This window comes from Strigops habroptila, chromosome 11 (genome assembly GCF_004027225.2).
Source record: "Strigops habroptila isolate Jane chromosome 11, bStrHab1.2.pri, whole genome shotgun sequence".
Lineage (NCBI taxonomy): Eukaryota > Metazoa > Chordata > Aves > Psittaciformes > Psittacidae > Strigops > Strigops habroptila.
The window spans coordinates 34,280,732-34,304,064 of record NC_046360.1 but is presented as its reverse complement, the minus strand read 5'-3'; the positions used below and the strand labels follow the sequence as shown (position 1 = coordinate 34,304,064).

The window sequence follows — 23,333 nt, the reverse complement described above, 5'->3', positions numbered from 1 at the left end:
TGCAAATCAGATTGTTCAGCCTCAGTTTTGCTGTGATGTGCTCAGCTGGGTGCTCTGCCCTCAGCACCTCTCTGCTGCTTGTCCTTACTTGTGATGCTGAGGAACACAGAGCAGGACGGAGCTGTTCTTGTGCAAAGGCTGAGGAGGCTCCCAGGGGCTCAGAAAGAATGATTGTACCCTTGTGGGAACAGCGGAATGTGAAATACCAGGTTATGTTTTATACAGTTGATTTGCATTAAAATGGCTACTAAAGCTTTTGTCTGCCACATGCTTCAGCAACATCTCAAAGGAGCACCTAGCAGGATGGAGCTATTGCACAGAAACATTGCTTTTCCCCACCTTTGCCGTCTTTGACTTGCCCTTTTTAGTACTGTTTTGTATGTAAGCCTCTTAGTGCTGCCTTTTCCTTGTTCTTACAAGCTGCCTGAAAGGCATTAAAGTGAGTCTTCTCCACCCGGTGCATTTGCTCTCTCTCAGCCTGGGCATGGGTGCTTTGCACACTCCTGTTTTCCCATGCAGCATCCCACACTACCCCAGGCCCCTGGAAAATCCTTCAAGGTGATAGAAACCATGTTTTGTCAGTCTGTCCTGTTCTGCTGTGTCTTGTCACTAAGAATCTACACAGATCAGCAGAAAATTATTAGCAGAGCACAAATAAATTACCACAGCAGAAAAGCCTCTATTAATGTCACAAAAATGGGGCTCTTATTCCCTTCCTTGTCAAAAGTGAGTACTGAAAATCAAAGTGCAGCCAGATCAAAAGCTTTAGGTACAAAGTGAATTGATGGCATCTGTTGCTTGTTTGTGAATGTGGGGTGGGGTGAGGGGAAGAGAGGAACCTTTGTTTATTTAAAAGGGATTTTGGAAGAAAACCTCTGCCTTTGTATTGTTAAAATGCCATAACTTGCACTCAGCATGGAGCAGAGTGTGAGCTTGGGTCTCCCTTGAGATGAGTGAGAGGTGTTCAGACAAGTTGGTGGTGACCACCAAAGTTTCAGACTTACTGGGGAGACCAAAATATGTTGGGAACAGGATTGCTTTAATAATGAAAAAAGATAGAGAGTAAATATGTTGCACATCTCTCCACTTGTCCTAGGCAAAAATCAGTGAATAACCTGTTAAAATAAATCAGCACTAAAAAAGAAGCAATCCAGACAGTGTTAGTTACCCTGTGGATCTATCACACCAGAAGGCAAAATAACAAGAAAACACCATTAGCAGCATGACAGGTTTTTGCTTTTGTTTTTAACTTTAACCATAACACCACCTGACAAGCTGTTTGCTTTCTGCACCAAATATCCAGGGGTTGTAGAGAAGAAAGGCGGGGGAGAGAGCTGAGGGTGAGATGTGATAACTGTGGGACCTCATCTTTTAAAGTAAAACTTTGAAGCAAGCAGCAGCCCAATTTGGAACAAGGAAGGCCATCAAAGGAGAGCAGCACGATGCGTTAAACTGAGAAGGAAATGTGGAGGAGCATTTCTATTTCCTCAGGGATGATATGGATGTATTCTTTTGTTTTCTTATCCGTTCTTGTGTTCACAGCCAGAGTAGCCATGTGAAAGGGGCCAGGACACTGTTGCTGTGAATCAAAAGGGAGAAGGAGGGAAGTGGGAAATGAAGATGAGAGCAGAGGTGATAAGTTCACACCTTTATATAGGGCAGCTCTGTGCATAGCTGCAGGGGTCTGTATAATTTAAAAGAATAAATGATGGAAGTGTTGGAAATCTCTGGTCCTTCACCTCTCTGCTGTGTGGAAAGCAGTGCTAGTCACAGCTACAACCAACGAGCTGACATAGGTTTAATAAATTGCACAGAAAAACTAATTCATGCAGTTGTTTAAAGTTAAGAATTAAGGTTGATGCTGAATGTGAACAAAGCAGCTGCAGGGGGAAGGAGCTGGGTGCTTTGCTGATGAGTTTTAAGGATGTTTGTTGAGAGGAGAGGGGTGGTGAAGTCTGAGAACATGTGGTTGTGCTGGAGCAGACGTGAAGAGCCCATGGTCCTCTGACCACTTCTGCCTCACTTCACCCTACCTCTGCCAGGGTCCAGCTTGCTCCAGGGATCCTCTTCTCCTCTGAAGTCCTTGTGGTTTCTTTTTCTTCCTATCACTGGTGACCATTCTGTATTTCTTGGTTTCCATGTCCTTGTCGCCACATGTGCCTCTGCCTCAGGCGAGGTTTTGTCTCACTCCTGTCTAGAACCTTAAGCATTAAAGGTTCAGAATTACTTTTGACTAATTCAGAGAGTTAAGACCTCTCCTCCCCAGTTAAGCCTTTTCCTCCTGAGCTGTTTTAAAAGAAGGAGGGAGAAAAATGAAGCCTGAGACCAACACCTGGCATGGAAATGTTCAACTTCTCTTTCCTTTTGCATAGGAGACTGCCTTTTTTTTCTCCTCTTTTTTTATACTACTCACTGCTTGTCTCAGATTAAATTAGTCTGCGGGACTGTGTTGTTATCTCATTCCCTTCCTCTCTGCCATGCTGTGCATTCTGTGTCCTCACGGTTCCCTATTGTTCAGCAGAGGCCCTGGTTTGTTGTTTTTTTTTTTAGAAAACTAAATAAAAGTGAGAAAAATAATTGCACAATAAATGACAAGAATTACCCTGAGTACAGGGGACTGTCAGAAACTGCTGGATTTACACAGCAAGTACTCATCTACTGATCTTTCCAGTTAAAATAACATATACTATTTGTAATCTCATCTTTCAAATCGCCCCTGTGAGCCCAGTCCCTGGCTCTGGTGTGCAGCTTGCTTTATCTGGGGAGTTCTAGCTCAGTGGGTGTGCGACATGGTGTCCTTTGATTATTTTTGTGTGTTTGCTTTTTAAACATTTGAATGCAGAAGCTTTAGAATTACTTGGCTCATTGTGCAAATGGAATTGGCAGTAATATTGTTTAACAAATTTGGGAGACTTTCAAAGCTCTTCATACTGGTATTGCAGATTTCAGTTATTCAAAGCGGAGCTGGGTGACGTTTCCACCTATCAGGCATTGCACATACGTTAATTTTGGAAATAAGCTCATTTTAAGATATTGTTTTCACTGCAGCCAAGTTCCTGTTTTCTTACTGAAAAGCATGATGAAAGTCCCAAAGCATTCCATGAGATATAAATGAACTTGGCATATAATTATTTTCTTGTGATCTCCAATCCAAGTTCCTGTTAGATTTTAAAAAGGTTTTGATCAGAGATAGTTGTGTGCTGTTTACCTGCATCTCTCTAGAACCCCCTTACTCTGCAGTAATTTGGTAAAGATTCAGGTCTATCTTTATACAGTGTTTTACTGAGTATATTTTTAGCAAGTCAGTCCTTGGACTCAAAATGTTCGACTGATGGCTCTTGCAATATAATAATTGCTGGCATCAGCTTGTGAAAACTGCAGTAGCTGGTGGAGATTCACTTCTGGTATCTCTTTTAAGATCTGATTTTTAACTCTGCTTGGAAAACTACTGTGCACAATTCAGTATTAGTTCACATCTAGTGGTGATGCCTTGACAAATAAAGAGTGTAAATGGGTCAGCTTTTTAAAGCATGCCTGCAATTGCTCTGCCTTTGAGTTGTACAAATAATGGCCCCTTGGTGCCATGCAAACTAGTGAGGAGATTTACCAGTGCAAACAACAAATATACTGGTTGTGACCCTTCACATTGCTCTTACGGGAGAAGGAACAAGAGGTAAACATGAATGTTGTATCAGAAGGTCAAGTGTGTTACCAGCTGGCACTGTTAATTGTTTTTTGTGAATGTAAGAGTTAAAATACAATATTATCCTTTCACGCTGTGGAGCACTCAGTAGTTTAAATGTCACGTTCATTGTCTTAATTGTCAACAATGAATCTATGGTACTTGCTCATTCTTCTTTTGGAAATATTCAAGTGAACATGTTTCTATGAGCCTTGGTGTTGTAAACAAAGTATTGCTGATAAATGCTGCACTGCATTAGTAGGGCTTCTTAGTGGATGTTTGGGGTGCTGCTGGGTGCTGCTCTTCTCTGCATTGCCTGGGAGTGGTGGCTGCAGTAGCATGTTTATTGCTGCTTTCCCAGAGGAATGTTCTCTAGCTGAGGGCCTGTCATTAGGGTCACATCTCTGAGGCTCTGATCTCCTGGTCGTTTATTTTCTGCTTGAGTGCCTGTCTGCATTCGGGTGCTGAGGTGGGAATAGGAGAAGGAGCAGCAGAAGAGATGCTTCGGTGAGGCTCTGGTTTGGGTGTAAGAGCAAGCAAGTGGTTCACAGATTGGTTTTGCAGCATTGATAGCAGTGGTTCACCAGATTTGCAGGTGAACACATGTTTTCATTGGTGTGTCTTATTGCTTTTGTCTGCCAGTTATTTCTCAGTACCTGCCAGCAAATGCTGTCTTGTAGATCATGTGGTTCCCAGCCCTGTCCACTTTCTTTCTCCTAGAACTCCTCACCCTGCTCAGTCCATTCCCAGCCTTCCAGGCACAATTTGTGCCTCTCCCAGACACTGAAAATAGGAAATAGGAGCTGGTCATAAGACAGTGAAGAAAGGTTTGGTATTATCCCCAACCTTGTTCTTTCCCATTTAGTGGAAATTAGATATATACACATCTGTGTGTATGTATATAAAATATTTCTACCATATTCAGTGAATGCCTTCTAATCCAAGCAGATACCAACCACTTCTGCATCTCCAAAAAGGAAACGAATGATAAACACTTTTTTTCCTCTTCATAGCTTGGCATTTACTGTTTGTATATGCTCTTGAAGCATATTGGAGGTAGACTCCTGAATTTCTAAGTTCCTTTAAGCTTCATGTAAAGATCTGTTTGTGGCTCTAGATTCTAAAACTCTGCACCATGCATCTAGATGGAAGTGATACAAATGAATGGTCTGTTTTCAAAATGTTAGGTTATTAAAGTATAATCAATTGGTTATCATCTATTTTAGTAGTCATTTTAATCCAATTATGTGTATTTTTTTAATTTTAATCTTTGGAATTCATTAATGAAAACTTGAAGCATTGCTTGTAGTCATGAAAAATCAGATCGAGCACACCCTGCCCTACTTAACCTGTGTATTAACAAAGCTGCTTTTTCCTCAAGAAATACTCTTTCTTGCAGCTGACTGTGACTTTCCACATGCTTTGGAAAAAACCCTCCCTAATTGATAACCAAAATTTAATCATAGTCGGATACTTCCAGTTTGGATTCAAATAAGGTATTTCTCTGTCTAAATAAGCTTCCCGTAGTTGATTATTCATATTGTAGTTCAAAATGTTTAAAAATGAAAGACAGCGTTGGATGAAATGTAGACTACTTAATACAGTGTGTATTTAATATTAAAGTCATGCATTATTCATATTTGCAATTTGAATAACTTTGAATTTAGCATCCCTGTTCTTCATCTTTTCCTTTGATGAACAATTAATTATTAAAATATAATATTGTCAGCACATGGCACAAAAATCCTTGAAAGTGTAAAATGAGCTTCGTTCTCCTGCCATCCCTTGATAAAGGGATACTCCATATTCTCTGTTTCTCACAGAATGTTTATCCAGCATCTGAAGTGATCCCGTCAATCTAAATGCAAGGTTATAAAAGTTTAAAATAGTTAAATTGTTAATTTTAACTGAAACATTTTTCCTTAAATACAAGAGGGATGCTCTTTTCAAAGTGTGCATCTACCTCCCGTCTGTTTCATATATAGTTGCTGGCTGCGAACAGAAAGAGGATGATTGCGTGTTCTAATGCTCTTTCAGATTCATAGCGGTCCACTGTGTGCTCAGCTTCCATACAGAGAGAGACAGGTTCTTAAACAGAAACTCCATATCACTTTGCTATGCCGATGTATGTGTGCTGCATTCGGAAATCAAATCCTGGGACTGAGTTTGCAGTTTTTCCGACCAGTTTTTCCTGCATAAAAATAAGCCAATCAAATTAAATACGACCTTTTGCTGTGATTATGACTTCTTGATTAGAATCTCTTTGAACTTTGGCCAATCATATATATTTCACTATTTATTATCTAAGCACACTTTTTTTTCCCAGAGGTATGCTATGAAGAGGTAAAAATGTGGTTTATCATTTGTTTCCTATTTGGAGATGCAGAAGTGGTTGGTATCTGCTTGAATTAGAAGGAAAGAAATTGTTAATGAAGAGATTGCAGTATTCTGTCTCAGTGTATACTATGACTTTAGTAGAATTCCTCATGTTTTGGAATGCTAAGGGCCATAAAAACATTGATATTGGGCAGAAGACTAGAAGATGTCTGAAGTGCATCATGTATTTGCACCTTGCAGCAGCAGTGGAGGAAGAGAATCCCCCTGATGATCAGGCTGCTGCTCAGAGGTATAGGCAACTCTTGATTTGATCAAGACTTGTAGAAAGCTGTGAGATGCTGTGGAATTGAATTCTGCAGACTCCATCTTTTTTCTTTTCCTCCTGACTTTGGAAGACGTGTGTGTCAATCACCAGCCTACCTGCTTCTCTGCTCTGCTGCAAGGGGAGCAGGCTTGCTTAGCAGCTCTGATGAGACGGGTAAAGAAGAGTTCCTGCTACCTACATGTGTGCTCTTGTTTGAGGCACGGAGAATATAAAAAGTGAGGAATAGAGATGTATGGGAGAGCCTCACGTGTCCACATGCCCTGAGGCAGTGAACACCTTTGCACAGGCTGAGAGGGAGCTCTGGCCTGTGAGTCAACATAAATTGCAGAGGATAAATGCTCAGGGATGGCAGGGAAATTGTCTGCCTGCAGCTGTTCCCTCCTTTCATTTATTTATTTTTCCTCACAGTGTTAAATATTACCAGCTTGTCACTGTTACTTGAAGCTAAATGCTTTCACGCTTAGGTTTGCATTTCAGGCTGTCCAAGGAGCTTCTCAGAGCAAAGGGTTCGTCCCCAGACTGTTGGACCCCAGGGAGGGAGTTTCTTGGGTTAGGAAGAAAAGACAGTGGTTTTGCCTTTGAAGCTTATTTCTGCGGCATGGCTCTGCCTCCTCCATCTCAGCAACTTGCAGAGGGATTGACCCTGCTCCTGCATCCCTTTCTCTCACTGGTGCGGATGGGATGGGTGCGCTACCTGATGCTCTTTGGTCAGGCAGCAGCAAGCAGGACCACTGCGGCCTGCTGTGTCCCTGCCAGGTCTTGGTGAACCCTCACTGCCGTCAAGCTGAAGAGCCATTTACTGAGCGCTGAAACCACTGAATATGATGTTATTTCTATTCTAGCATAAACCAGTGGGATAACAAGGGCACTTCACACCTGCACACATTCAAAATAGGAGTGTGCGTGTTCAGTATAGGATTGACTAGCATTTTGGCTGCTCTTTTAATAATCAACACATCAACTCTTACAGAGCCTTCCTGATAGGGTGTTTTCACCTTTCATTATATATATATGATAAAACATGTTGTTGCTGTTACACCTTGTTAGGCTGCCTATCAGTGTGATGTCTGCTTTAAAGACATGTAAAAAGAACCAAAGTGTAATTCTGCTTGTCAATCTTCCCTGCAGAGAAGGAGACCTTTCTGGATCCCTTCGTGCTGAGGGAGCTCCTGCCGACATCACTGGGGAGTTACTATCGCTACGCAGGTTCTCTGACTACTCCTCCGTGTAGCGAGATCGTGGAGTGGATCGTTTTCCGGAAGCCCGTTCCCATCTCTTATCATCAGGTGTGTTTATTTTGTTAGTAAAGTCCATATCTTGATTTGTTCTCATTAAAACAGTGTTTTCAAAACCTCCCGTTTTAATTTTGAGAACAAAAAATGTTTCTGTTGACAAAAAAGGAAGTGCTGGTGATTTCTTTTATTCTTTTAAGTAATATTGTTTCTGAACATGAGCCATCAGTCTTAAGAAGACAGTACAACATGAAACCCGGTTTCCTTTCAATGATTTATTTGGTATTGTTTTTGTTAAGATTAAATTAAGCTATGATATAAATATTTACACGGAGTTCCTTTTTATTCTTTTTAATTGAAACTTTCTTTTCAAAGTACAGTGAGTGTTTTCAGTTCTGCTCAGATTTAGTAATTTGAACTAATTACAGTAGAAAAGACATCTTTCCATTAATTCTCCATGCTTAACTGTTTTTATAACACAGTAAAGCTGCCATTATGGGCTCAGAAAGCGGATGCACAAATCTTTGAAATTAGCACATAGTAGCTTTTAATGCAAATAGGCGCAATGTCCCCTCAGGGATCGGTGTTGGGACCGGTGTTGGGACCGGTCCTGTTCAACATCTTTGTCGGTGACATGGACAGTGGGATTGAGTGCACCCTCAGCAAGTTTGCCGATGACACCAAGCTGTGTGGTTCGGTTGATACGCTGGAGGGAAGGGATGCCATCCAGAGGGACCTTGACACGCTTGTGAGGTGGGCCGATGCCAACCTCATGAAGTTTAACCAAGCCAAGTGCAAGGTCCTACACCTGGGTCGGGGCAACCCCAGGCACTGCTACAGGCTGGGCAGAGAAGAGATTCAGAGCAGCCCTGCAGAAAAGGACTTGGGGGTGTTGGTTGACGAAAAGCTTAACATGAGCCGGCAGTGTGCACTTGCAGCCCAGAAAGCCAACCGTATCCTGGGCTGCATCAAAAGAAGCGTGACCAGCAGGTCGAAGGAGGTGATCCTGCCCCTCTACTCTGCTCTTGTGAGACCCCACTTGGAGTACTGCGTACAGTTCTGGTGTCCTCAACATAAAAAGGACATGGAGCTGTTGGAGCGAGTCCAGAGGAGGGCCACGAGGATGATAAGAGGGCTGGAGCACCTCCCATATGAAGACAGGCTGAGGAAGTTGGGGCTGTTCAGCCTGGAGAAGAGAAGGCTGCGTGGTGACCTCATAGCAGCCTTCCAGTATCTGAAGGGGGTCTATAAGGATGCTGGGGAGGGACTCTTCCTTAGGGACTGTAGTGGTAGGACAAGGGGTAATGGGTTCAAACTTAAACAGAGGAAGTTTAGATTAGATATAAGGAAGAAGTTCTTTACAGTGAGGGTGGTGAAGCACTGGAATGGGTTGCCCAGGGAGGTTGTGGATGCTTCATCCCTGGCAGTGTTCAAGGCCAGGTTGGACAGAGCCTTGAGCCACATGGTTTAGGGCAAGGTGTCCCTGCCCATGGCAGGGGGGTTGGAACTAGATGATCTTAAGGTCCTTTCCAACCCTTACGATTCTATGATTCTATGATTCTATGTCTGGGATTTGTCTGGAGAAGAATGCTCCCGATCAAGTAATGGCTGGATGGAATCAGATGTTTACCAGTTAAGTGTATTTTGACATTGTAAGACTGTTGTCTTCTGAATGCATCCTGCTGAAGTTTGTTGTTCCTTTTATTCAACTGGCAGAACCCACTGAAAACAAACTTTTAAAATCATAGAATCATGGACTGGTTTGGGCTGGAAGGGACCTTAAAGCTCATCCAGTTCCAACCGCCTGCCACGGGCAGGGACACCTTCCACTAGAGCAGGTTGCTCCAAGCCCCTGTGTCCAACCTGGCCTTGAACACTGCCAGGGATGGGGCAGCCACAGCTTCTCTGGGCACCCTGCGCGAGCGCCTCAGCACCCTCATAGTGAAGAATTTCTTCCTAATATCTAAATCTACCTCTGTCAGTTTAAAGCCATTCCCCCTTCTCCTGTCCCTACACGCCCTTGTAAAAAGCCCCTCTCCAGGTTTCTTGTCACCCCTTTAGGCACTGGGAGCTGCTCTGAGGTCTTCTCAGAGCCTTCTCCAGGCTGAACAAGCCTAGCTCTCTCAGCCTGTCTCCATAGCAGAGGTGCTCCAGCCCTCGGAGCATCTTCACGGCCTCCTCTGGATGTTCTCCAGCAGGTTCACATCCTTCTCATGTTGGGAGTCCCCAGAGATGGATGCAGTACTCCAGGAGGCTGTCTCACGAGACCAGAGTAGATACACTAATTCTGTAAAGCTAAGTGAATAGTTCACTGGGTGATCCTGACTGACAGATGCTGGTTCTCAGAGATCTCAGGCTTTTTTTCATGTTTTCTAGATCCCATTGCTTCTACTACAGACTCTCATCTATTTTGAAGCACTGTATTCAAAAGCAGTAGCAGCGCTTCAGCCAGGGCCCTCCCCAGGCTGAGGGACATGGCAGGATTCACATGTCCGGCCACCCTTGCTGATGTTATTTTGCCCTTTTCACAAAAGCATGGTGTTCTTACCCGTGTTCACCTCCTGGCCAGCAGGAACCCTTTTGCTAGAGGCTTTCCCCAGCGCCCTTTCTAGCAGTGCTGAGCACATCATGCATTCCTGCACCCATGATTCTGGCTGCAGCGTGGGACTCTTTGCACATGATCCCGGTTGAATCGGACCCTTTGTTTTTCAGGCTATTTCTCTGATTGTCGAGATCATTTTGAATTCTGTCCTTGCCTGCAGGATACTTGCAATCCCTTGTAGCTTTTCCCTACATCAATAAGTTTACTGTTTATTATTTGGTGCCTGCGAGGCCTGGTCCATGCTCAGTTTTATACCCTGTGTACGCATCAGGTGGGTCATGACTTTCTGCTTTTTAAACAAATGCAAATAAATAGGTAAATCCCAATTATGGCCATCACTTTAATGGTATAAAGGTACTTTATCCTGGCATAGCTTCTTTCCTGTGCTGTGCAGTAGTAACTGTGCCAAGTCAAGCCTTTAAAATTTGGCGTTGTGCTGCTTTATGCATGCATGTGAGGTTGAAGGGCTGGGAATTCTCTGTGTAGACAGACTTTCATTGATACTACAACACATGTGGAATAAATAATAGTAGTATTCTCCTTGGCAGCTCTAGATGGGTGTATTTTAAGAGCCTGCCACCCTGCCATTGCTATGATTATTATTTGTTCCTCCAACAGCAACAGTGCAATATAATCCATTGCCATAGTTTAACCTGCTTTATCACAAACCCTGTGAAGCAGCCTGTAATCCCAGAGGAGGAAAGTGATATTGTTTAAGCTTTGTTGCCATTCTAATTAAATCCTTGCTTTTGTTCGAAATACCTTGCTGTAAAAAGGACGGTACTGAAGTGTTCCATTTGTGGAGGCTTCTCTATTCTCAGTGCTCCATCATCATCATCTTTCCTGATAATGAGAGAACAAAACAGGACAAGCTGTGTCACCCTGCAGATGCATTGGAAAGCTAAGTGCATTCAATGACCCAAAGCGTGGCATTATGTCTCATAATGCATACCTCAGAATATCTCATTGTGCTTGTAACAGTTTCAGTATTTTTAATTGCCATTTGTATATCCAACCCATAGAAGACTCTGCATATTAGGCTTTAATGGTTTGTAATTACACGACTCAGAGTTTTAGATCAGGTTTCCTTGTATCTACAATAGTCTTACAACAGCTTTTCATTTCTTCTACTGAACAGGAGCTCTTGTACTCCTTGAAGAGCATGAATGTCGCTCCTTGACTGCAGCTTTTTTTTTCTGGCAGCTATAGATAAATTAATTTCTCATTTATGTAGATAATATTTTTATAGTAAAAATGAAGTTAAAATGACTTATCTGTACTTCAACACATAAAAAGGGGAAGGTTAAAAATCACATTTGAATTGGCAGTTGTTAAAATGCAATTATACCTCCCCAAGGTAGCATGGCAGAAGAAAATATTGTAAAAGTTCTCTCTGAAAGTTTAAAAATTCAATTAATGTCATGGATGTGTAAGCCGAGAGACTCTACTTCAGAGAAGCAGTTGCTACCCAAGATCTTGAGCTTTATAAAGTAACCTTAAGCCCTGTTAGCTGGCTTCATCAAAACTGCTTCCAGTATAAGAAGTGCAAAAGATATGTAAATATTCACAAGAGTTTTGGTCTGTGCTTTCACTGAAGGGCATAGCAGGATCATCTGTTGGGTTTTTTTTCCCTGAAGACAGAAGTCTAAGATAATAGTCCTTTTATCCCATTTTTAACCCATCTGTCAATGCTTCTGAGGGGCTCCTGCTAATAATTACAAATGGTTTTCAAGGTTTTTCAAGATGTTTCTCTGAAGAATCAGAGAATTGCAGCTGAGAACCAGGGAATAAGGCGTTCATCTGAGATGCAGAAAAAGTACAATCCACATCCCACCATCAGTACCTGCAAGGCTGGAAGCAGTACCTGAGCTCCCTGCCTGCGATGGGAACTGGTCACTGGCTGACCCCTTGCTGCTGTCCCCCTGCCTCAGTTTCTCTGCTTGTACAGTAAAAGTAGTTGTCATTAGTAGTTCGGATTACACTAAAAATGTACAAGTTGTGCTGTTATTTCAGAAGTGATTGCCTGTAGCGGGGCTTGGTTCCCTTCATTTTGTGTTGTAGTGCAGAGTTGCCAAACTCAAGATTAGAGCTATGAGGTCCATTGTTTCTCCCTCCTGCTATCTATGTGCTGCTCCCAAGGATAACGTTCCTATACATATCTCCATCAGCTGGCTCAATGTATCACCCACTCTACGGGGACTTGAAATGAAATGTGTAAAAATTAATTCATTCCTGCCCTGGAGGTCAGAGGATTTGTACAGATCTCAGCCTAGTAACTAGGATCGTCAAGCCCAGCAGACTGGGCAAGGTGGACAACAGCAGCAAAAGGGGGTTACGATTACTGGTTTGAAGGGAAATTAATGGTAGCGAGTGCTTCTTGAGTCAGTGGAGGTGCTTAACTACTCTGTTACACCTTTCTTTGATTGTTTTTATCAGTACTATCAACTGAAGCTACAAGAGTAATTTTTCCTAGTTGCAAGTTTCAGGACTCTGACACACTCCTCCATAGCTTTTAGAGCAAATGCACTTAAAGAAAAGGGTGTAGCTTTCTAAATGAGCTGTCATTAAGCTAAGAGTGTAATTCAAGTCCCTTTTTAAAGTTTTGGGCCAAATTCTGTACTCTCAAAATCCATACTATCAATATATGTAATTGATGTTGATGTAAACAGTATCGGGATTGAATCCTTCTCAGCTCTGTCCTGCTTAGTCTTTCCAGCAGCAACATAACTCATTCCAGTTCTTGATGTGAATGATAACAAATGATTATCAAATGCTATACTGAACTTGATAGCTATGAGAAAAACTTTAGCTGAAAACATTTTCACCTTAGTTTGCTAGCTACTTCTTTCTAAGCAACACTAACTTACGAAGCAGCAGGAAAGTTCTTCCTTACAGGTTAATCCATTTCATTAAAAATAGCTCAAATCTGAATCCAACAGAAGAAACGTATTCCCAGAGGAATCTATGCTAACTGTGCGTAAAAGTGCTGCAGGAGCTGTCTGTAAAGCTTAGCCTGGCAGCTAAACCTCATATGGTATTTAGAGACAAGGTAGTGTTGCCCTGTCCTGGAGAAGGCTCTTGGGGTGGGATAACCTGGAAGCACTTTTTGACATGATGCTGTGAAACAAAGCAGTGCCAGGGTGCGGAGGGCTTGGCGAAGCCGTGTCAAACAGAATCCTTCCAGACAAGGGGTCTAAGGGCAAATATTTCCCTGCCCACGACAGACATCCACAGGTTGCTAGAAGGCCTTCCCTTGTTGGGCAGGATAAGCGCTGTGCTGAGATAAGGCGGTTGGCAGTGATTTCAGTGGGCAGCCTGAATTCCCATGTGGTTTATCAGTCTTGGCATCAACATTTAACTTCCTGCCATTTTACTTTCTTATCAGCCACCCAGATTTCGCTACATTGTTTTTCTAATTAATGTCCTTTCTCTCCCCTGCCATGATGGCTGCGATCAGCTGGAGGCATTCTACTCCATATTCACCACTGAACAGCAAGACCACGTCAAGTCCGTGGAGTACCTGAGGAATAACTTCCGACCACAGCAAAGACTGAACAACAGGATGGTGTCCAAGTCTGCCGTGAAGGATGCTTGGAGCCAGGATATGACAGACCTCTTGGAAAATCCACTCGGCACAGAAGCTTCCAAAGGTAGATTGCACTTACAAATGTTGCACTTGACTAATAGGGCAGTTTTCTTTGTCTCCTTTATCATCAAATGGTGGCAAGGATAGCTGCGAGCTACCAAAGAAATAGCGGAGGTTAAGTAGGCATTCCTTGTTGGTGTCAATAAATTAACTAATCCTGTGGGTGCCTGCAATTACCTGTGGAGCTTGCTGTCACAAGGTGCCATGGCAATAAAGCCCCAGAATATGTGAGTCTCAAACTGGCAATGTCCCTGTTTCTGCTGACTGGTTGTAGGACCTTAGAGATCCCTGCCAAAAAGAGAAACATGAAGGACAAGGTCAGAGGTAGAATTTCAGCCCCATTAGCATTGACTCCCTGCACGTTTGAATAGGAACAGCATATCCAGGTATGGTTATGGGTTTCATTTTTACAGTAACAAGACTTTTGAAGAGCTGTCGACCTTTTAATTCAGCATTTGCATCAATCTGTTGGTAATGGTGGCAGGGAAGAAAAAAACTCTTCCTTATAGGCAGGTGATTTTCTAATGTCTTGCTGAAGTGTTTCATGTGCCTTTTTGTAGAGCAGCTGGCACTTGCTTCTGTCAGACACTGGATAATGAGCTGGATGGAGGGGGGTGTGAGGGAGGTTGCAGTCTTGTTGGCATAGACAGCCCTGCCTAGAGGAGCACATGAACAATTCTGAGGGAAATGTGTGCTGGATAAAATAAGACCAGAAATAAATATCATTTACTACCTTTATTTGCCTTTATTTTATTGAATGGTGGTGTTTATAGGTAGGAGAATGACATGTACTTCCCACTCTTCAGTCTCAAGAAGCGGTTGGTGTTGAACCAGTTCTGGGTAGAGGTAAAGAAGAGAGGGGCAGTTTGCCAGAAGGAAACAGCTAAGCAGATTTACAAGCTTTCCTTTCGTACGTGGCATTTTCACCTGGCCAGGCACAAAGAGCATAGTTTTTAGATGATGTGAATCATGAAAACGTCTGCATTCAGCAACTTCACCTTCCCAAGAGAGTGCTGGAAGAGTGTATTCCTCAGGGCTCATTATTCCGTGAGCATGCATATTTTTTTATATATATATATATAATTATTATACACGTACACAAACCTCATGTACGTTAAAGGCATCCTTGGGATGGAGAATTTACGTTAGAAGTGAGAAGGAGGTCTTGGGAATGAAGAAACCCTGCTGCGCTCTGCTGCTCTGGCCTGCAGTTTTCAATCAGTGTTTTAACAGCAACATGTGTCAGTATGTATTTCTTCAGTTATATCCTGTGTACATATTACTTACCCACAACAGTGATGAAAGTTAATGGGTTCCTTTATGTTAGGAGTGACAAAACTGACTAGTTCTCGAGTGCAGCCAAGATACCTCTGATACATGTGGTATAACATTCAAGAAGATTTTACTGCTTTGGCCACGTGCCTGCGTATTCCTCGCCTCACTGAATGGTTTTTAGGATTATAAAAATGCTTTAGGTCATTTTCACCCCCATAGTAACTAACTAAGACCTACAATTTTGACAGAGCATTATAAACACTAAGGTCTGTAGTTAATGAGCTGACCTTGAAGTTGGAAGTGTTGATGCCAAAGGAGCACTTGAATAACTGTAAAGATTGACTTTGATCTTCAAGAACTCTGATGCCCAGATTCAACCAAGCACACACGGCTTAGTTAACATGATGTGAGCCAGTCTACAGGAGCAAGGGAGCTGCACAGCCATTAGTACGTGTTTAGAGACCTTGATGCCTGGATGCTTGACACCTTACATGCTTGGGGATTGGTTTCCTGAGCAGATGCTCTCTGGGTCCTCTTCCACGATGTCCAGGTACTCTCATGCACTGTACTCCTGCCTGCCTGGGAATTTGAGCTTAGGACATGCTCAAGAGAGCCTCTCAGGTGGGGGGCATGCACTTCCTGTGATCTGACAACATTCAGCATGCCATCTAATGGCAGGGATAATGCTGGAGTCGGTGATTTGTTTTCCCTTGAGCTTTTGCAATAGGAGGCTAATGGCTGGGCAGCCAGCCTTTTTGTACCGACTCTGTCAACTTGTCACTTTTTGGGTTGTGTGCACACCAGGGGACACTGCAAATAGGTGCATTTTTTTCATGAACTTAAAAATAAATAGGTTGCTGCAATGTTGCTAACATGAAATGGATTGTAGCGTATCCTCCAAAGGTTACAAGATGAGTTACAGCTGTTCCAGAGGTATAATGACATGGATGTTTCTGGCCCCTTCTTTGACAAAGGTGAACAGTGATGATGTGTCTGGTCCACTGCACATTCCGAACTACTGACATATAAATAAAAGGAGTTGAAGTCATAATACTTGAGTGAAAGCAAAACCTATTGTTTATTCAGCTAGTAAATACAGTACCTCTCTATATATAGTGTCATTCATGCAAGAGTACTGAGGAGCTGAGCGCACAGAGTGCTTCTCAGGCAGGCAGTCGAGCATACAAATATAAGAGTGTAGGGTTAGCATAACATTTATTTTATGCAGATCCTTCTGCACACCTCACAGTTGCATCTCGATGCTTTCCACGTTGCGTTAAGTAATGTGACCAACGGCTGTCACATGTTGGCTGTTGTCTGCCCTCCCTGTCCTTAAGTTTGTGTGTTGTAGAAAAAGGCAAGGTCACAAGAATGTGTCTCTTACTTGCTGCAAGGTGATATGGTTTGTGATGGTCTTCAGCTCTGGAGGGGAAGTTTAGGCTGGTTTGTCGGTGTGAATTGTTGCAGTTTGTTTCCTCTGTCACACTCTATTAAGTCTGTGGGCAGTATTGCTAATCTGGAACACAGTGCAGTGTTCATTTTGTAAGGCTTTCTTATTTGGGAGGAAAATGTGCCCAGAACAATTTGCATAACGTTCAGAATCATTTTCAGAATTCCCTAGTGAATAGGGAATTTCAGATCAGCACAAAGCGATGCAGCTCTGCATTGTGCCCATTCACAAACGTGCTATCCTGAACAGTTTGGCACTGAACAGGAATGTCTTTTCTCCCAGCTATCAAAGCTATCTCAGGTCATAGAACCATGACCAGCGGCATAACCTGCAGATACGCTGGAGGAAAACTACTTCTCACTTTATGTCAGTCCTCCGAGTATTTCCTTAGCAAAGCCCTGTAAGTGGTGGCATTTGGTAAATAAAATGTGTTCTGGGAGAGGCTATTTTAGGGAAACCAAAACTGTCAGTGCATTTGGGTCCAGTTTGTAAGCCAGTGTGAATGTTATCAGCCTTTTGTTTTGCAGTTACTCTCTCTTCTCTTTTTTAATTGGAAAGAGGCAATGAAGGGAGGGAGGTGTTTTCAATCATCAGAATACAAGGTGGTGAAAATACTTTAGCTAATTCGAAATAGCGTAGAGGGCTAATTTTCCACTTGGGAGTGAAAACTCCAGTTTTCCTTTCCTGTTAATATTTAGCAAGAAGAACCAGTTTCTTTGGTTGCATTATCTCATTCCTTCCTCCTGTTGGCAAAAGCTGATTTAAAACAGTTCTCTTGAGGACTTGTATGATGTCTAGAATAAGAGCATATGCACGAGACTGAATCAGGCCCCGTGAGCTGAGCTTAATTCTTAAGTTGGCCCTGGAGCTGTTTCAAGAGACCAGAGAGATCATCTTTAAATACCTTATTTCTGGAATATACCATTCAGGATAAACACTGTTCAGCTATGTAATTGTAGCAACTGGTTGGTAATATACCATCATACCACAGTATTTTTTAAGAGATGAAACTTTCAGAGATTCAAGGTATACAGTGGATCAAGCTGTTAAATCACACAGATCATCAGGCCTGTAAAAGCTAACAAGAGAGCTCACCAGTGTGACGGTATTGATTTATATAAAGTTTGAAAAGTTAGAGGTTCTCTGTACAGACATATTAAACCAGAATGTATTTGTAAAATATTCATCAGATAGATGCTGGAGGTATCAGTGACAGTGTTTGATTTTCTCCACATGCCCATCCCAGTTAAACCTGCCTCCTTTTTCTCTGGCCTGTCCTCTGTGGCTCAGGACTGTGTTGCTCTGTCACATTGCATATCATGGTTCTGCCTTTTTGTGGGCTGCTTGCAAGCAGCTATGCTAGAGGGATTGCTAATTATTTATCAGTTTAATAGTGTACATTGCTCTACAGGGACAAATAGACAGAGTTCTTACATTAAAAAGTCCATCCAGTTCAAGGACCTGAGTCTGCATGTTCCCTACTACTTTCACATGTTGTCCCATCAAGCAGAATATATTTACAAAACATTACCTGCTTCAGTAAAGGTGTAGGCATGGAAACTCAGGAGGAAAAGGTGTTTCATTTCCTTGTTTCGGGAAGTACCCTATGTGCAACAATATTTGTCCATTTTATTTTGCTGCTGATTAGGACGATCAAATGTTGTTTCTTGCTCTTTATGTTTTTTAATGCTGAAAAAACCCAACCCTTTAACCTTTCTGTCTCATTAAATGTGCTGCAAGCCATACAACACTTAAACAAGCATCCCACGTGAGGGGCTCTTGACATCAGAGTTTTCTTTCACAGATGCCTGATTACTTCCCCAAAGGTGTCTGATTACTCTTTGCTGGAGTCTCAAATGATGCTGTTTCCCATCAGTGGGAATTCGCCTCAAAGTACCATCTTGTCATGGTTTAACCCCAGCCAGCTACTGAGCCCCACACAGCCGCTCACTTACTCCCCACTGGTTGGATGGGGGAGAGAATCAGAATAGTAAAAGTGAGAAAACTCATGGGTTGAGATAAAGTCAGTTCAATGGGTAAAGTAAAAGCTGCACGTGCAGGCAAAGCTAAACAAGAAATTCATTCACTTCTCATCACAGGCAGGTGTTCAGCCAGCCCCAGGACAGCAGGGCTCCATCACGCCTAACGGTGACTCAGGAAGACAAACATCATCACTCTGAATGTCCTGCCTTCCTTCTTCCCCCAGCTTTACGCACTGAGCATGACACCATATGGTCTGGAATGTCCTTTGGGTCAGTTGGGGTCTACTGTCCTGTCTGTGTCCCCTTCCCAGCTCCTTGTGCATCCCCAGCCCCCTTGCTGGTGGGGTGAGAGGCAGAAAAGGACCTGACTCTCTGTAAGTTCTGGTCAGCAATAACAGAAACATCCCTAAATTATCAACACTGTTTCCAGCACAAATCCAAAACACAGCTACTACGAAGAAAATTAACTCTACCCCAGCCAAAAGTAGCACACATCTTTAATTATGATCCTGGACTAAGTTAAATAATGAGCAGACATAAATTCGCTTTAGTAAAACTTACTTAGCTTTGGACTCTAAATTAAACAGCTGGGAGATTTCTCTAGTAGGGCACAGGCAATCATTTTCCTTCCTGTTCTTTGTTATGTGGTAGTGCTGTAATTTGGAAGTCCCTGTAACTGGATGCTGCTAAAACATGGATAGAAGATACTTGGATTTTCCCTCCCGTGTGCTTTGCACTGGAGGCATGGCTCCAGCTATCGACCTGCAGTCAAAGGTACAGCACTGCTCAAGCAAAGCAATTTAGTTCTTATTCGCTGTTTCATGGCTCCTGATGTTAGAAATTAAACTAAGGCCTCCTATAAAGGTACTGCCTTTTCTGCGTGGTGTTGGAGTGCACCTCCACTGCAGCAGCATCCAAAGCCCCTGACATGCAGTGCAGTGACATCATCATTTTGAGGCAGATAGTTTAGAGCATTGGTGGCAGTGTTTCTGAATGAGAACAAGTTATTTGTCTCATTTATAGCCTCTGTTATTACTTCCAGTAATTTGTTTTTGCTTTCTAAATGCCCATGTTTTATGAGAACTCTCTCAAAACAGCTTTGCAGTCTCTTCATGCCCTCGGGTTCTCTCTGGGAGGCCAAAGAGAGTGTTAGGCTGAAAAGTTCTACTCTTGCAGAAAGCATTTATGTATTTTAGTCAAACCTAAATGACCTCAAAATATTCTATAGCATTAAGTGGACTCTATCCAAAACAACAGCATAGTAAATCTAAATTGAAAATGATACATGATTGAAATCTTAACTTGGGATTGCTAAAACAGAATGATAACTATTTTCTTTAAATATCTTAGGGAAAATGAAAATAAGCAAGAACCTTTTTTAGTTAGTTTATGATATGCTTACCATTACAGTTGGTTGTTCTTGTCCTTTGGAAGAATCTTGGAAGATTTCTTCATAGATTACCTTATAGATTTACTGTGAGGGTGGTGAGGCGCTGGCACAGGGTGCCCAGAGAAGCTGTGGCTGCCCTATCCCTGGCAGTGTTCAAGGCCAGGTTGGACGGGGCTTGGAGCAACCTGCTCTAGTGGAAGGTGAACCCCATGGTAGGGGGTTGGAACTAGATGAGCTTCAAGGTCCTTTCCAACACAAACCTTTCTATTATTAACAAGTCCTTCCCATCTTCCTTCTATAACCGGACTTATCCTACTTCCCTTTTTGATTTCATTTTGTTATGAAGACTATCCTTTCCTAATTCCATTCCCCTTTAATCAGGTCAGCACCCTAGTGCAGTGTGCTGGGGCAGATGGATCTATGTATCATCATTAGGAATGCTGTTGGCTCAGCAGATTGGCTCAGTGCAAAAGGTTGCACATGAGGGTGGTAACACCGTGCTGCTAATTGCTTGCCCTGCATCATCTCTGCACTGCAGACCTGCCCGGCTGCCACTATGCCTCAGTGCTCCAAGTAAATGTACTCACCTATTGCTGCACAAGTCTCTGGATGCGCACCTTGAGTATGTGCTGTAATCACATTTTAGGCAGAAATCAGTTTTCTCCTTGTGCATATCTCATCCCTTCCACCTCTTTGTGTCTTGCTTTGCAGTGCTGGGTCATTGTGTATGCAGTTGTGTTGGAGTACATCATGCAAAAGCAGGAAAGGACAGGCTGCTGCCTTCCAAAGAGCCTCAGATGATCCAGGTGGAAGGCAAAAGATCTCAGGGAAAAACCTGACCCATTTTGAGGGGGAATCAGGTACAAAAAGATGTGCTAGATATACCTAATATAGGTCTCATGCTTCCCCTCCCAGGGGCTCTGTTCTACAGGGTTCTGTTTTCACCTCTAGTAACTTCCATGGGGTTGTAATGTGAGCAGTGCCTGTATGTAGCAGACATAGATTTATTAATAAACAATAAGTGATTACTTGCACATGTTTAGAGATTCTGAAGGGTGCAAACCAAAAGAGCAAGAGGAATTCAGTGTGGAAGTTTAAGTATGGTTTATGTTCACAGCTGCCAGTAAAGCTGGAAGAGCTGAGTACTTGTAAGGGAGCTTGATGATTTGTTCCATTTACACCTGCAGGGAATTCCTTTCTGCACTGCCTACCTGCTGCTCCGGCTGTTTGGACCACAGACGTACTGGCTAACATGGCGAATCCATGTCCTTCTGGCAGGAAATCCTCTTTTCTTCCCCTGTTGGTGTAGCACGTGCCACTGAATGTGGTTACACGTGTTGCATCAGAAGCACTGTATAAATAAGGACACGGGTGTACGTTTTAAACACAAGTCACTCTCTGCGTGTCTGCATGTATGTGTGCAATACAAACACCAAACTTGCAGGGCAGATACTTGGCAGACATTAGTTGAGCCCAGCATGGCATCCGATGGTGCAAGGCTGATCTGCACCCACTGAGGAGTCAGGTCACAGCTGTAGAAACAGCGTTTGTGAAATATATGAAATATTTGGGCTGAAATACAGCATAGTAAAACACACAGTCCAGGCCTTTCAGTAATACAGGGTCTGCTGCTATGATGCCATGGAAACTCAAATGCTAGAAAGCAAGCCATACAGGAATGAATCCAAATGTTGGTTGTGTGTTCACCTCGAGAAACGAGCAGGCAGCAGAGGGGCAAAACCTGGCTTGGTCAGAGCCCCTCCATCAGAAGTGCCCCACGTGCCAGTTTGCTCGTGAGGTTATTCCACAGGCGTCAAAAGAAGTGTAGGGTCTATCCGTGTCCCTCACACCTTGAGAAGGTTTGAAGCACAGTGAAAGGTAAGAGCAGGGAAGATAAATAGTCCATCTCCTAGCTACATTCAGCCTGTGGATTGAAGTAGATGAACACAAATATTTTTGTGTACGGCATGCTCCAGAGCCTGCGATTGCCTGCTGGCGAAGTGCAGGCAAAGGTAAAGGAAAAATACATGCTTCTTTTTAAAGCAATTATCCTTATATATTAATAATGTCATTTATAAGCACTCTGAGAAGTTAACAACATACACTAAAGCAAAGCAAAAAAAAAAAAGCAAACGTATTAAAAGGAGAAAGGGGGAAAATGCTATAAGTGTGCCTCAACACTTTTCTATGTATTAAAGCCTATGTTGTCTCTGTGTATGATCCTCGTAGTCTATTCATTATTGTTTGGGAGCACAGCCCTTGCTGAACTCTGAGATGAATCCCACAGCCCAGAGCATGCTGTTGTTTGTTATGGATCAAAGTCTCTTTCCAAGTATCTCCACTGCAACGCAAGGTAGCTTTGTCTGGTACTGTGTCTGGCACTGTCTCACTTCCCTTACCATGACACTGCTGGTGAGGCACTGAGAACAACTGTGAGTTTTCTCATTGCAGTATAACCCATAGTTCCCCATTTCAGGGCAGCTGTATCTATAGTTGAAAGTATTTTTCTTCTCTTCTCTGTTGGTGGCATCACTTTTGTCTTGTCTGCAGCCAGGTTCCTGCAGGGGGCTGCAGGGCGGAGTGAACTTAGTGTAGTGTTTTACCAGTAGCACTGGCATCAATGTCAGTTTTCAGGCTACTCCGAAATTGGGTGGGAAGCTTGTGGCTGAGTTGGGTGGTGTTATGGTTGGCAAGTGGTCCATCTGTCCTGCAGGACTGGCCCTTCCCAGTGCCAGGGCAGAGGGGAAAGAAACAGCCTTTCTAACCCAAGAACTTGTTTGCTCTTACAGGGAAGAAAGTCATGAAACCCCCATACTGAACTCTCACCTTACAGTCAGCAGCTTCCTCACAGAGCAAGACAAGACCCTTGTCCTTATCTTTTAGCTACCTCTGAGCAGTCCTGAGCCAGTAATGTGCTGTGAGCACATCCTGATGCTCACATATTCCTCCCTTCACATATCAATTGCCTTAGAAGGTCCCTGCCCATCTTGCCATGAGGGATTCAGGACTTCACTGGTGTGTTGCTTTATTGTCCTGAAAATTGCGAGGGTTTCATCACACAACATGTATCCCACGGTACTGAGGAGAGGAACGGCATGACTGAGACACCCAGCAGCAGTGAGAGAGTGGGATTTTCCAAAAGAGGGTATAGCACAGCTAGAAATAACTGCCTTTATAAAGTGGTGACATTTTTATGCATGGAAGAGCTAGCTTAGACCATTTTTAGAGAATTTTATAAATCCCTCTGAGCCCAGTGCAACTGGATTCATCATATGAGGCACCTGTTCTACAGGGAGAAGGTATATGAGCAATAACCGACTAGACAGTTCTTGCAATCTTTCAGGCTTTCCCTAAATAGCTCTTTTTATAACTGCAGGTAGCATATGCAAAAAGCATGATGAAACCCAGAAAG

At 43.0% G+C, this 23,333-nt stretch overlaps 1 protein-coding gene across 1 annotated transcript in view; it reads left to right on the top strand.

Moving 5' to 3' along the window:
* The window catches only part of PTPRG (protein tyrosine phosphatase receptor type G), a 405,417-nt gene that overhangs the window by 292,327 nt on the left and 89,757 nt on the right, over window positions 1-23,333 (top strand). The window contains exons 7-8 of the mRNA XM_030502207.1: window positions 7,473-7,630; window positions 13,636-13,828. Coding sequence (XP_030358067.1) covers window positions 7,473-7,630; window positions 13,636-13,828 — 351 coding nt within the window. The remainder of the gene's footprint in view (window positions 1-7,472; window positions 7,631-13,635; window positions 13,829-23,333) is intronic.